This window comes from Aethalodelphis obliquidens, unplaced genomic scaffold (assembly GCF_003676395.1).
Source record: "Aethalodelphis obliquidens isolate GAN/ISIS:26980383/991018 unplaced genomic scaffold, ASM367639v1 scaffold21, whole genome shotgun sequence".
NCBI lineage: Eukaryota > Metazoa > Chordata > Mammalia > Artiodactyla > Delphinidae > Aethalodelphis > Aethalodelphis obliquidens.
This window is the reverse complement of record NW_020837965.1, coordinates 919,351-935,391: the sequence shown is the minus strand read 5'-3', so window position 1 is coordinate 935,391 and position 16,041 is coordinate 919,351. Positions and strand designations below refer to the sequence as shown.

At 37.3% G+C, this 16,041-nt stretch overlaps 1 protein-coding gene and 1 pseudogene across 3 annotated transcripts in view; both read right to left on the bottom strand.

The window, feature by feature from the left end:
• The window catches only part of FCF1 (FCF1 rRNA-processing protein), a 35,625-nt gene that overhangs the window by 5,806 nt on the left and 13,778 nt on the right, over window positions 1-16,041 (bottom strand). For 2 of the 3 annotated variants that reach the window (XM_027120027.1, XM_027120029.1), the window contains 4 exons: window positions 15,649-15,721; window positions 13,816-13,903; window positions 12,492-12,586; window positions 11,426-11,624 (listed from right to left, as the gene is read on the bottom strand). In XM_027120027.1, coding sequence (XP_026975828.1) covers window positions 11,576-11,624; window positions 12,492-12,586; window positions 13,816-13,903; window positions 15,649-15,721 — 305 coding nt within the window. In that variant the 3' untranslated portion in view covers window positions 11,426-11,575. Of the gene's footprint in view, window positions 1-11,425; window positions 11,625-12,491; window positions 12,587-13,815; window positions 13,904-15,648; window positions 15,722-16,041 lie in introns of those variants that run through there. The other variant, XM_027120028.1, reaches the window with a different exon arrangement.
• LOC113627467 (protein SET-like) lies at window positions 1,125-5,622 on the bottom strand (annotated as a pseudogene).

Genomic DNA, 16,041 nt, shown 5'->3' with positions numbered 1-16,041 from the left:
CAGAAACTAACACACCATTCTAAAGTAATTATACTCCAATAAAGATGTAAAAAAGAAAAATCCACTTGTAAAGGATTATTGAGATAGGCCTTCTCACACCCTGGTGGTAAAAGTATAAATTAATATAATTTATCTAGAATGCAACTTATTAACCTATGTCTGAGTTTTAAAAATATGTATTGTGACTTCAGGAACTTGAGCCTGTAAATATACTGTAAAATATAAACAAACACGAAAATAGATGTATAGTTCACTGTTATTTCTAGAAAAAATAGGAAATAATCTAAAATCTAACAATAGAAGAAATAGAAGAGTCTACAATAATTAAGAGTTTCCATTTATTGAGTTTTCATAACAAGTCCAATTTTGTCAAGGGCTTTGCAGATGTGATCTTATTTTGTCTTTATAATGACACAGGGAAGTAGGGACTCTTCACATTTTATATTTGAGAGATTTCTATCAGAGAGAGTAGGGACATAGTGGACATTACCAAACTCACACGTGGTAAGGTTTGTATTCATGTGATTAAAAAGTGAATGTTCTTCAATATTACATACTTCTTTCCTCTATAGTAATACTATGCATCCTTTTAAATGAGCTGTTCATTTTGTTGAATCACCACTGAATTGATCTAGAAATAATGCTGGTGAAGCGTAAATGTTATTTCATTAAAGTTTGGTCATTGATATCGAAAAAAAAAAAAAGAATCTGCCTGCCAATGCAGAGTGCATGGGTTCAATCCCTGGTCAGGGAAACTGCAAGTTGCAGGATGCAGCCAAAAGAAAAATAAGTAAATAAACACCCTATACACTTCATTTAGGCATACCATTTGTTGATGTTTTGCTACATTCTCTCTCTCCCTCCCTATTCTATCTATCTATCTATCTATCTATCTATCTATCTGTTTTTCCCCAATCCATTAAACAGTTACTTGAAGCTATTGTGACCCTTCACACCTAAACATTCAGCGGGTATTTCCTAGGAACAAAGCTATCCTTACATGCAAGTACTATATACTATTCACTCTAAGGAAACTTAACATAAATACAATTACAATCGGCCCATTATTTAAATTTCCTCAATTGTCCCAATAATATCCTTTACAGTTTCTTATTTTTGGTGTGTGTGTACACATTTAGTTTTATTGTAACAAAGTAACTTGTACACTTTTAACGTTTAAAACTGAACATCATCTTTCCTTTCCAGTGAAACAAAAAGAAAAATTTAAAAATAAACAGGAACAAAATTACAATAGAGAATGTCAATTGCAAATAAGATCCTACAGGTTCTGCAGATTCTCCCATCGAGTGGTAGGGCTCAAGTCATCATTAGGAGAGAATTGTATTTTAAAAGTGTCATCTTAAATTGCAAAGATGTCCGTTAAACGTCACAATTAAACATGCCAGAGGAGAAGCCATGTTGTCAAAATGCCCACTTAACCCACCCAAACATCTCAAACCCACCCTTTGCTGACCTTCTATAACCCCATTTTTTAAAGTTTTTTTTTGTGTGTGTGGTTTTAAAGTTTTTTTTTTCTTTTTTTAAACAAGAGAAAGTAGACAGATACATGTTGGTAAACACTAACTGTCCATACTCACATAGAGACACAGTGTAATCTCTGAGCCCAATATACAGAGAAGGGAGGAAAAAAGCTAGAATTCTATGCACTACTACACAGGGGCCTAGCACCCTCCAGCTTCCAGCAGAGCTAAGGGAGCAGAAGGTTTTTCTTTTTTCCCACAGAGAATGGTGGTGTTGATTCCATAAAGTTTTTGTTGAGACAGGAAAGGATAAAAATGAATTTGGAACAGAAAGGGGTAGAGATTCTTTTCCCACTGAATTCTGCTCAAGGTATTTTCCCCCAAAATAAGTTGTGAGCCATGGTATAAAGGAGAAAAGAGACCTCAAAAACAGGGCGACTGAGCACAAGAGGAGGAGAAAAAAAAGACTGCAACTTGCTCCCAGAGACTGGACAAAATTAAAAAAGGAAGGTTGGAATCCATCAGTGTTCCATTAGTCATCTTCTCCTTCATCTTTCTCTCCTCCCTCCCCCTCATCATCATCTCCATCTTCTTCACCTTCATCCGCATCCCCTTCTTCATCAGTATCTTCCAATCCTTCTTCCTCTTCATCATCATCTTCTTCTCCTTCCCCTTCCTCATCATCCACGTCCAGAACCAAGTAGTACTGTAATGGATTTGGCCAAATATCATCTTTGATGACCTCTCCTAACTCATCTGCACCTGCATCAGAAGGATCAGTAAACCAGGTGAAGCAGCTTTCTGGTTCCTCATGCTGTCTCTTCCTGCTGGCTTTATTCTGCGTTTGATTTGAATGTTTTATCAAATCCTTTCTGGATTTCCATTTGAGTGGACTTTGAAGATGGATCACCACTCTCATTCAGATGAAGTTCTTTGGAGAGAACTTTATTTTCGAAGTCAGGGTTTTCATCACAATAAAAATCTATTCTGTAACCTGAGTTAGTATCTTCAAATTCTGTCACTTCACTCTTGTCAAATAATGCAGTGCCTCTTCATCCTCCTCCCCAAGCAGTGCAGACACTTGTGGATGGTTAACAAATGTTACCCCCAAATTTGGGATTTTGGCCATCAATTCCGACCTCTTCTGAAAAAATGGTTGGCGGAGTTTGTTATATTTCTGTTCTACTTTCAAAATCTCCTCACTGGCTTGTTCGTTAAGTCTGTCTGTTTCATTTTGTACTTCATCAATATGTTCAATTGCTTCTTGCTGTTCTTTTTCTTCGTTGGTCAAGTTCGGAGAAGCAGACGTTTCCTCTGGCCTGGAGGCAGGAGTCAGTCTCGGTTTCTTTGGTTTCTTTGCTTGGGGTGGAAGTGAAGACTGGTGTTTGGGGGCCATGCTGGGAGAAAAGCCAAGAATCCACCCAAGGGAAGACGCTCATACCAGGAGCTCTGAGAACTCTACAGTTTCTTATTTTTTTAATTCAGGGTACAATCAAGGATCACACATTGCATTTAGTTTTCATGCCTAGTCTCCTTTAATATAAAAACAGGTCTGTAGCCTTTTTTTTTCTTTCATGACTGACATTTTTTAAGACTCCAAACAGATTGTTTTGCAGAATGTCCCTAATCTTTGGATTTCAGTTTCCTCATGATTAGATTTAGTTTTTCTTTTTTAATTTGGGGGGGCAAAAATACTACATAATTAATGTATCCTTATATACCCCACACCACGATGTACATTATGTCAGTTTGTCCCATCAGTAGTGACATCAAGTTTGATCATTTGGGCAAGGCAGTGTTTGCCAAATTTCTCTATTGTAAAGGTATGTATAGTAATCTATGGGATAATACTTTGAGGTTCTGAAAGTATCTTGTTCCCTACAGCTTTTTACCAATGGTTCTGACATCCACTGATGATTCTTGCCCCAATCAGTTATTACAATGGTGATTGTAAATGATTTCATATTTCTATCCTTCCTTCTACATTTATTAGTTGTAATATTCCTATACAAAAAAGCTCCCCCATCTCTCCCATTTTCTTTGTTTACTCTTAATATCTTACGGACACATGGATTCTTTATTAAAAATGAACATGTTGTACACCTTACATTTATACAATGTTATACATCAAATATATATCAATAAAAATTAAAAATAATCATGTGATAATCCACTACCGTCATTACTAATTTTGATCCTTAAATTGTCTCAAATTTGACCAACATGAGACTTTTCAAGCTGGTTCCTGTTTCTTTTGGCAAGTCCCCATCAATTTTTGAGCACTTCCTTGCATTTTTCTATAAGTAAAAAATTTCCTTATTATGAAGAGGGACCAAGATGGTGACATAGAAGGCTCATGAACTTCCTTCCTCCCATGGACACACAGAATGTACAGCCACGTACAGAGCAATTCCTCTGGGAGAAATCCAGAAACTAGCTTAGCGACTTCTACACATCGAGTAGATGAGAAAATACTCACCTCAAAATGGGTAGGAAAGGCTGAGACACACTCTCACCATGAACCTCACCCTCAGTACAGGGCCATACAATTGGGCGGGGAACCCCCAATTCCCACCTTCTCCCTGAGGAGTGAAAGGTTTGGACCCACATCTTGTGCCCCAACTTTTAAGGTTCTCACATCAGGGATGGGTCCCTAAAACACCTAGCTCTGAAAGCCAACAGGGCTTGTGTCCATGAGTCCCACAGGACTACAGCAAACAGAGGAGCAATTCTTAATGGGTCTGTGACTTCCTTTGATCATTAAACTTTCATTTCTCACTGTGCCATCGCTTGGATCTTGTAATATGTTTTTTTAATTGTAGTAAAACACACATCACATTACACTTGCCATCTTTATCATTTTTAAGTGGATATTTGGGTTTCTTCCACCTCTTGGTTATTGTGAATAACGCTGCAATGAACATGGGTGTGCACATATCTCTTTCAGACTCTGCTTTGAATTCTATTGTATATATAACCAGAAGTAAGATTGCCAGATCATATGGTAATTCTATAATTTTTTTGAGGAAACACTTCAAAAACTACTATTTTCCATATCAGCTGTACCATTTTACATTCCTACCTATAGTGCACAAGTGTTCCAATTAATAGGATGTTGGTCACATCCTCACCAACCCTTGTTCATTTACTGTTCTTTTGATAGTGGCTACCCTAATGGGAGAGATGTAATACTTCATTGTGGTTTTGATTTGCCTTTCTCATATTAGTGATGTCGAGCTTTTTCATGTGCTTGTTGGCTATTTGTATATCTTCTTCAGAGAACTGTCTGTTCAAGTCTTTTGCCCGTTTTTAAAATCAGACATTTTTGTTGAGTTGAAGTTCCTTATAAATTCTGGATATTAATCCCTAATCAGATATATGATTTCCAAATATTTTCTCCAATTCCATAGATTGCCTTCCACTCTCTTGATTGTTTCTTTTGATACACAAAAGGTTTTAAGTTTGATGTAGTCCCATTTGTCTAGTTTTGCTTTTGCTGTCAACGCTTTTGGTGTCACACCCAATAAATCATTGTGAAATCCAAAGTCCTAAAGTTTCCTCCTAGTTTTATAGTTTAGGTCATGTGTGTAGGTCTTTAATCCACCTTGAGTTAACTTTTGTATATGGTGTAAGAGTCTGACTTCATTCTTTTCCATGTGGATATCCAGTTTTCTGAGAACCATTTATTGAAGAGACTGTCCTTTTCCTATGTGTGGTCTTGTACCCTTGTAGAGAATCATTTGGCAATACGGTCAGCCCAACATATCCGAAGGTATTGCACCGGTGGATTCAAGCAGCTGGGGATAGAAAATATTTGGGGGGAAAAGTTCCAGAAAATTCCAAAAAGCAAAATTTGAATTTGCTGTGCACTGGTAACTATTTACATTGCATTAGGTATTATAAGTAATCTGGAGATGGTTTAAAGTATATGGGAGGATGTGCATAGGTTATACGCAAATACTTCACCATTTTATATAAGGGACTTGAGCATCCACAGATTTTGGCATCTGTGAGGGTCCTGGAACCAAGCCCCTGCTAATATAAAGGAACGGCTGTATGTGTATGGGTTTCTTTCTGGGCTCTCTATCGTTGCATTTGGTCTATATATCTGTCTTTATGTCAGTACAACACTGTCTTGATTACCACTCTGCTTTGTAGTATGTTTTGAAATCAGGAAGCATGAGGCCTCCAACTTTGTTCTTCCTTTCCAAGATTGTTTTGGCTATTCGGGATCCCTTGAGATTCCATACCAGTATTGGCTTTTTTTCCTTTCCATTTCTACAAACGTTATTGGTATTTTGATAAGAGATTGTATTGAATCCATAGATCACTTTGGGTAGTATGGACATTTTATTGCTATTGAGTCTTCCAATCCACGAGCACAGAATGTCTTCCCATTCTCTTGTATCTTCTCTGATTACTTTTAGCAACATTTTGTAATTTAGTGTACAAGTCTTTCACCTCCTTAGTTAGGTTTACTCCTAGGTATTTTATTCTTTTTGATGCTATAGCAAATTGGATTGTTTCCTTAGTTTCTTTTTTGATTGGTCACTGTTAGCGTACTGAAATGCAACTGATTTTTCCATGTTGATTTTGTATCCTGAAACTTTGTTGAAATCATTAATTAGTTGTAACAGATCTTACAAATGGATTCTTTAGGATTTTCTACGTAAGATCATGTCATGTGTGAACAGAGATAATTTTACTTCTTCTTTTCCAATTTGGATACCTTTTCTTTTTCTTGTCCAACTGCTCTAACCCAGACTTTTCAACATGTGCTTTATCAGTCGGTATAGGCTAAGTTATGCTCTTGTAAAAAACAAACAAACAAAAAAACCAACCCAAATCTCAGTGGCTAAAACAAAAAATGTCTATTTTTCATTTACCCTAGTGTTGGGATGTTCTGTGGGATCCAGGCAAAGCAAGGTTCCATCTCTATGTTTTCATGATTTGAAAGGCAGGCCAAAGGGAGCATAGTTCATCACATAATGACTTTTAAAACTTCTGCCTAGAAATGATATATGTCATCTTCACTCACATTGCCACACCTCACTTCAAAGGTGGTGGAAAAGAGCCATCCTACCCTGGGTCCATAAACAAGAGAGCCAGAAATATTTGGTAAACAGCACCAACAACTGCTACACTCTACCCTTCTAGTTACCAAACGTTGATTTCACTTTCTCTACCACAGGCCACGTATACACTACACAACCCCCTCCTCCACACAGACATTCTCCAAGTCCTGTCCAATCATGACATCATGCTCAAAGTCCAAGAGATCTAGGTGGAGCACAGCTGTCTCTACAGCAAGGGGTATATGTAGTAGTATCAGTATCAGGAGGTGTGGCTTTTTTTGATCTAGAGACCTATGCCCCAAGAGGGCAAATTATCTGCCCTTATAACACCAAATATACAATTGGTGGAATAGGAACAGGACAACTACAGTGAACACTCCTATTCAGAAAAGGAAACAAAACAAAACACATAGAAGTGACTAGTCTCTAGCAATTCTGTCTACAAGATGAACTGTGCAAGGGCACCTTACTTTGGGGGTAAGGAATTCAGAAAAGCTAAAAATAAAAGGACAGGCAAAAGTAGATAAGGCAAATGCATTACAGAAAAGAAAAAGAAAGCAAAGATCCTGTTCTTAATATAAGAAAAAGTAGAATTCAGGCTAAAGAGCATTAAATGAGACAAAAAGAATACACTATAATGCTAAAGGCTACAGTTCACAAAAAAAAATATCAGTTATGAGTATCCATGCACAAAACAACACAGTAGCAACTTTCGTCAAGTGGAAACTCTAAGAAATGCAAGGAGAAATAGACAAAGTATACTAAGATTAGAAAACTCTATTTCTCTCAGTGTGAGACAGATCAAAGAGTCAAAAATAAATGTAAGGATACAGAATACCTAAACAATCAGGTAGATCTTATGCATAAATATCAAACCTTTTATCTTGATAATACCAGATAATACAGAATGTACCTCCTTTTCAGGTGTACATGGAACTTTCATGAAATTGACCATGTTAGGCTACAAAGAAAACCTCAATATTTTCCATATTGCATATTCAAACAGCATATTATTTCTGCATGCCTTTTCCCATCTTTTAACTTACTGAGGTGTAATTTACAAATAATAAAATGTACCCATCTTGTGCACATTTCAATGCTTTTTGACAAATCAATATATCCAAGTAGCCATCACAGCAATCAAAATACAGAAAATTTCCATCATCCCCCCAAACTCCCTTGTACCTCTACAAGAGCCAACCTTCTCTCTCCACATCAGGCAATCAATTTACTGTCCATCACTATAGATTGGGTTTGTGCTTGCTGGAGTTTCATATGTACGGAATCATACGGTATACATTCTTTTGTGTCTGGCTTCTTTTGCTCAGCTTAACAGTTTTAAGATTAAGATTCATCTATGTTATTGTATTAGTAGTTCATTCTTTTTTTTTTTTTTTGGCAGTACGCGGGCCTCTCACTGTTGTGGCCTCTCCTGTTGCGGAGCAACAGGCTCCAGACGCGCAGGCTCAGTGGCCACGGCTCACAGGCCCAGCCGCTCCGCGGCATGTGGGATCTTCCCGGCCTGGTCACGAACCTGCGTCCCCTGCATCGGCAGGCGGACTCTCAACCACTGCGCCACCAGGGAAGCCCAGTAGTTCATTCTTTTTATTGCCAAACAGTATTCCATTGTATGAATGCACAGTTTGTTTATCCATTTACTTGTTGATGGATACTTTGGTTGTTTCCAGTTCCTATCTATTATGAATAAAGATAATATGAACATTGAGGTACAAGTCTCTGTGTAGACATGTTTTCATTTCTCTTGGTTAGATTTCCTAGGAGTGGAGTGACTGGGTTGTGTGGAAAGTGTATTTTCCCATTATTTCCAACAGTTTTGTGTCATCCCGATTTAGGCACATCTTGTAAATACCATATAGCTACAAGATTTTAAAAATAGCCAATCTGAGCATTTGTCTTTTAATAAGGGAACTTAACCTAGTCACATTCATTCATCCTGACTACTGTGTTTGGACTTCTCCCTACCCAACTTAGTTTTCTATTTTCCATTATTTCTTCTTCCCTCCCCTCTTCTGCATTTCTTTTTCCTCTTTTCTTTTAGAATTTACATATAGTGAAGTATACGGATCTCCAGTGGTGTATTCTGCTTTTTTATTTTTAATTTTTTTTGTTAATTGAGCTTCCCTTTTCCACTTTATTTCTGTTGGTTTAGGAGACGTACATCTTACATTAGTTAGGATTAGGTTTGGCTATACAATTAAAGTAAAACCCAGGTAGCCTTTTCTAATGTATTGGCACACCTGGTCACTCAATTCCAAAGCCAACACTATCTAACAGTTCTCCTGCAGAAGAAGAACAACTCTCCAGTAAGAGCTCTGATTAAGACTATTTGGCTTGACCCTGATCACCCATGTTTGAAATAATCACAATGGCAAAGGGAATAAGGAGGTTCTAATTGGTCCAGTTTGACTCTAGGTACCTCATATAAGTGGAATTACAGTGTTTGTCTTTTCGTGACTGGCTTATTTCACTTAGCATAATGACGTCAAGGTTCATCCATATTGTAGTATGTGTCAGAATAGTATAAACGCATACTATTCCATTGCATGTATATACCACATTTTGGTTATTCATTCATCTGTTTGGACACACTTGTGTTGCTCCCACCTCTTGGCTATTGTGAATAGTGATGCTAATGAACATGGGTGTACAAATATCTCTTCAAGATCCTGCTTTCAATTCTTTTGTATATATTCCCAGAAGTGGAATTGCTGGATCATATAGTAGTTCTATTTAAAAATTTTTGAGGAACCGTCATACTATTTTCCATAGCAGCTGTACCATTTTACATTTCCACCAGCAGTACACAGCAGTCCCAACTTCTCCACATCCTCGTCAACACTTGTTGTTTATTTATTCTTAACAGCAGCCATCCTAATAGGTATAAGGTGGTATCTCATTGTGATTTCAATTTGCACAATGATTCAATTTCCCTAATGATTAGTGATGTTGAACATCTTTTCATGGGCTTTTTGGCCATCTATATGTCTTCTTCAGAGAACTGTCTGTTCAAGTCCTTTGCCTATTTTTAAGTCTACTTCATTGTTTTTAAATGCTCATGACATTCCATAGTATAGGCATAACATAGTTAAAACTTTCTGATGGATATTTACATTCTTTTCAATTTTTCTCTATTATAAATAGTGGTGCAGTAAACATCCTTCTATATACACTTCCTTGTACACGTGTGAATTTTTTTTACACATTTATCATGCATTTACATCACACTGATCATGTGATGCAAATGCACTGATCATTTTAAAGGAAATCACCTATATGATACCTGTAAATAACCAAAAAATAGAATTGGGCTCACACGATATCTGCAATTTTTATTTTAGTGGATCCTGCCCAACTGCTGTCTGAAATGGTTATACTTATCTGCATTCTTGTCAGCACTACATGACTATCCATTTCCTCATACCCTTGTTATATATATTGGAAAATCTTCTGGTCAGTTATTTGTCTTAATTTTGGGGGAAGCTGTTTTGCAGAGAAATCTAATTTTAATGTATCCACACTTAGCAATCTTTTCTTTTATGGCTTTTATGTTCTTCATCTTCTTTTAAGAATTCTACTCAGAGCCTATACACACTTTTCTTGTTTTTTTCCTAGTAATTTCATAGCTTAAAAAATATTTAGACTTTGATCCAGTTGAAACATTTTCTCGTGAAGGATATGAGGTAGAAATCTAATTTTTTTTTCAAATGGATAGCCAACTTGTCATTATAATACAATAATCACTGACATTTATTGAACAACACTTACTTGTAACAGGTACTGTTCAATTCAACCCCATCTTATTGGGGTTGTTTTGAGGATTAAACAAAACATTTAAAAAGGGAAGCAAAGAAGGCATCAAATGGCTATGTGGTTTGCCCAATTCATACAGATATTAACTGGTGAAATCAGGATTCTAACCCTAATGGAATGACTCCACAATATTTGGCTTTTAATGTAATTTCCTTTTCATATAGATTTGAAATACCAGCTTTATAACATACCAAATTGCCATAAATATATAGGTCTACTTATGGACTTTCTAGTCTGTTTCAATGATCTATTTGTCCATTCTTAGCTATGTTGTGATCATGTAAAACATCTAATCTGATTATGTTATCCACCCTAATTAAAGTTTTAATAACTCCCCATTGACCTTAGGATTAAGTCCAAACCCTTTAGCATGTCATATAAAGCCCCCTCCCTCCCACCTCCTACCTCTGGAGTCTCAGATGTGGGTACAGACACCTTCCCTTTCTAATTCTTTTTAAAGATTAACTCAAACATAACTGCTTCTGGTCTTTCTCCCCTCCCCATTCCAACCAAGCAGAAAGAAATCATTCTTTCCACCTGTATGTCTACTCCCTCATACTTTTATCTTAGCACCATTATTTTACTGTATTTACTCATCTACATGTTTCTCTTTTCCATCATAAGTGAGTATCTTGAGGATAAGACCATATCTTATTAAATACCTAGTATCACCTTAATAAATATTCGTTGAGTAAATCAATATAAAATGACCATCAAATTATGTGAGCAATTATCTGATTTATAAAAAGATGCAACAAATTTTAAAATGACACAAAATATAATTTTCAAAACAACATTAAAGGGGCTTCCCTGGTGGCGCAGTGGTTGAGAGTCCGCCTGCCGATGCAGGGGACACGGGTTCGTGCCCCAGTCCGGGAAGATCCCACATGCCGCGGAGCAGCTGGGCCTGTGAGCCGTGGCCACTGAGCCTGCGCGTCCGGAGCCTGTGCTCCGCAACGGGAGAGGCCACAACAGGGAGAGGCCCGCGTACCGCAAAAACAAAACAAAACAAAACAAAAAAAACCCAACAACAACAAAAATATTAAAAAGTGAGTGTATTTAACCATACTGAGCTCATTACAGAGCAAATGGGTGAGTGGAATAATAATTCATGCTATAGCATGTTTAATGAACTGGCAAAAGAGAAAGTTGGTTGAAGGAAGGCAGAGGAAATTTGTCTTTTAAGAATTAGAACCGAGGGGCTCCATAATCATCTGGCATCCGCTCAATGTTGTACCTGATCAGAACAAAAAATTAACACTGGTAAGAAATGTGGGTCCAGAACCCACCTTAAAAACCCATCCTTTACTGATTACATCACTCTCACCTCCTGTTGTGAATCCTTTTTGTCAGTGGGAACTAAATTTTAAAGGCCTATCATAATGAATGATTTACAGCAAAATGCTGACTATATTATCTTTATTCTTCAAAGTGAGAAAGTTAAGTTGGGGAGGCAGGCTCTGAGTCCAGGTAAGTCCAAGGCCCTCACCCATATTCTTCCCATTCTGTTGTGTTTGTCCCAGGATAAAAGCTGGCCAATAATATCTGAGGACTGACATAGGAATATCCAAGAAGGATAAAAAGCAGCTTTTGTTTGTTTGTTTGTTTTGGCTTAAAATAGTGGTCATTTATTTATTATTTAGTACAACTGTGAGGGCTGATTAGGTGGTTTTGTTGCTGGCCTCCCTGGACTCACAGACCTGCCAACAGCTGGGGGCCCAGCTGGCACTGGGCGTCCACAGCTTTTGTTTTTTTAATAAACTTTTAGTTTCCCAGATGAGGTGCTAATCACATGCACTAGGTTTCAAAAAAATATTTCTAGCCAAAAAGATTAGCTTGATTTTAATTACTGCTTTGTATTTAAGGCTACACATCTCCCTATTTCTTCTAGTGATCTTACTGTCACAATGTGAATGTCTGCCTCATTCCTAAATCCTAGCCCTATCTTTTGCCTTTGTTCTTGTTACTTTGCCTCATTTCTTCAAATAGAACTATGTAAACATTTGATACATCAATCTCTTTCAAATTCTTCTATAACTTGACCTCATTTTTAATTGATATCAATTATATACTTTTAATCACTTCCCTAAGAGAAAGTTCTCACCTATGGTTAGAAATGTACATGATGGGAACTCCAGGGATCTTCCGGATTCTTCGTTTAAGGTCCCGGTCAACTGTGGCCACAATGTAACACTTGTGCTGGAAGAGACCCATTGGGTGTTCACATAGAGCTCATTCAGTGATACTGGATACAACCACTGGCTAGTCTGAAGAACTATTCATTTTCACAGTAAATAGGAAAGGAAAGGCTAAACCAATTTGTTGAGTAGCTACTATGATCTAGGAGCTCAAATTTATAAGCTGCCTGGGCTGAATGTAGTTCTAAGAATCTTGAGGGGGAGAAGATAGAAAAACTATTTAAAAGCTGCAAATTGGTTTTTGTCTTATAAGTGGAGAGGATTTTCGTATCTGTGACAGACAATTCCTTGGTTTTGGGAAAACGCCCTTAGAGACTCTACACAAAGGTAGAGTAAGTGCCTTAGATCCGAGGGCACAACTTTTGCGGTCTGTGGCATCTCCGGGGCTGACTTACTCTGAGGCCTCCTAGCAGTGGGGGTAGGCTGCCTCCTTGGCCCTAAAGCCAGAATAGGATGATCTCCAGGACAAGTCTGAATCAAACAGCTCTAAAAGCACTAACATTTAGCTACAGTTTGGAACTAATCTGTATTGTACTTTACTTCCATCCTACCCAAATCTCTCACTGAGTTTTATAAAGAGTTGCAGATTGGTGTCAGCCATGCTGTGGGAAATTAAGGGAAATGCTGGCCCCACTCATGGGATGAAGTGGCTAAAAGGACGGCAGTGTGGTCACCAGAGGAAGATGATTATCCTCAGCAGAGAGAGGCTCTTTAAGTGCAATCAGTAGCAAAAGTTCTTGTAGTATTTGACAAGGAAGCCAGAACACAAGAATCAAAAACCTACTTATTCTAGGGTATGTGTGAAACAGCATCCTGGGAGACTTAGACATAACAAAATTCCTACACAGGGAGTAAATGGAACCTCACTTTAGATTCACAGGGAGGTGGAATCTGATACATTATTATGTCTATACTCACTCACTTAAACCATCTTACAGAGAAGATTTGTGGAATAAAGCATCAGTAAATGCTCCAAATTACACACCCAATAAATGCAAGTGCTAAGATTTGAAATCCTCCCTCAGCCAGTGATCTTTCCATTATGGTTATAGTATACACTTCCAATCCATTTTCTCAAGTAAATGAGGACACCTACACTTCACATGAAGGGATTCTATATAATTTTTTTTTATCATTTATATTCCTAGATACTTTACATGAACATTCAGGAAATACGTTTATCTTTTTTTTTTTTAAATAGCACAAAGTACATATTAAAAATGATGATACCTGAGTTACTCTTTGTACTAAGCAGTCATCTGCATAGGTTCCTTTGTGTGTGCATGGTAGTCGTTCAAATCTCGGATCCTTGGCAATCCTATACGGTTAGAGGAGTGGATTAATGAAAACATGCAAGCCATTGAATAACTTCATGACTCTCAATCAGTGAAATAAGAGTAATGTGATCTATCTGGAGCTTTTAAGACACCCCTCTCCTCCTGAAGCTTATCTTCTAATTGAAATACAAGTTAGAGAGAAGGGAATTACTGACTGACAGCTGCTGTGCCTTACATCATGTACTTGTCACAAAACTGAATTATTATATTTCCATTTTACAGATAAAGAAGCAGAGAGATTGATTCATTTGTTCAAAGCTACACAGCTGGGAAAAGCCAGGATTCAAAACCAAATCAATTTTAACCTAACCATTTTACTTTTAGAAAGTTGTCTTACACACATGTACAAGAATATAGGCACAAGGATGTCACTACTACACAGTTTAGAAGAGTGGAAAATTGGAGATAATCTGATTATCCACCAGCAAGGTAAAAGTTAAATACATTTTGGTACCCCTATCCTATTTTAAAACATGAGGTAGAGTTGTATGTACCAATGTGGAAGGACAAAAAAAAAAAATCATATTCATTAATGCCTTCACTGGTCTCAACAGAAAGGTCTTTAGTATTGGGAATGTGATAAGCTTATGATTTTCCAAAACTCTAGTTTTTCACTTGAAAGCTCAATTTTTATCATTGGTAACTAACAGAGTAAGTTGTTTTCCTTGAAGTGACAGGTTCATTGCATTGATTTTTGAGAAAATACCTCCTAAATACCAAAGTCTGAAAAATCAGTGTTTGCCAGTTGTTCTTCACATAAAAATGATATTTCATGAAAAAGAAGCTGGTTCAGCTTACAACTCAAGCACAAAAATGCTTTTCATAGAGACAACGTTCATCCTTTGGTATGTTTTTCTTCTTCTTCCAGTTTTATTGAGATATAATTGACATACAGCACTGTGTAAGTTTAAAGGTATACAGCATTATGATTTAACTTACATACATCATGAAATGATTACCACAGAAAGGTTACTGAGCATCCATCAGGAGAAATGCTTTATGTGTACTTCACATTTCACCACACAGAATACTGATGTGTACTGCAGGGTTGAGATTTAACGAAGTTAATGAATTTTACTGCTCTGTTAAGCATATTAAGTGACTGGCATTTTTTTTCAACTGCCAGTGGGTGGGAGTGAAGAATACAGAAACTACTAGCATTATTTGGGCCCACTGCCTTGATTTGTACTAAGGCACTGGCATTTTTTGCATTCAGTGCAAATGTCAGCACAGTGACAAAGGCAACATCTTGGAATTATTATGAAAACAGTTTTGCAAACTCCCTGCAACGGTCTCTAGGACCCCTGGGGTGGGGGAGGGTTCCATGAGCCACACTTTGGGAACCACTGCTGTAAACTCAAGGGCACTTTCCAGATAAACTCAAAACTTCTTTAGGTAAACTCAAAATGCTTTACATGTGAAATTCTGAAGAAGATAACTAGATAACAAACTAACAGAAAAACACTTTCTAATTGAAAATCTAGAGGAACTTAAATGGAGGCCCATGAAACCAATATGACTAAGTAACTTAGTTCAAAAAGCTTCAGCTTGAAAACCTCTAACCTTCCAATGTTTGCTTTCTTCATTATAAATAGTTAACTAATTTTGTATGATTTTTATTTAAACTAATCAGACAAGAAATCTTCAGATAGCAAACAGTTGAAGGAGGGTCAAAACAATCTTCATTACACCAAGCTAGAACAAATCTGGACCAGGTCCTTCCTACCTTAGAGCCACTCGATACTTCTGCCCCAATTTCTCAATTTCAGCCATTACGCAGTCAGTTATACAAGGGATACCTGTTAGGAAAAAAAAATTAGTAACAGAACTTGTAAAGGAACTGATTTAACTCTCTCTGAATTATATCCGGTTGAGAGTATGCACGCATGTATGTATGTATGTATGTATATGTATTTACTGTTTGCCGTGCCACACGGCTTGAGGGATCTTAGTTCCCTGACCAGGGATCAAACCAAGGCCCCCAACAGTGGAAGCGCAGAGTCCTAACCATTGGACCACCAGGGAATTCCCCTGTTAAGAATCTTTGAAATGACAGCAAAATAAGCACAGTACAGTGAACAATAAGAACTAGAGAAGAATAAAATCCTTATCTATAAAG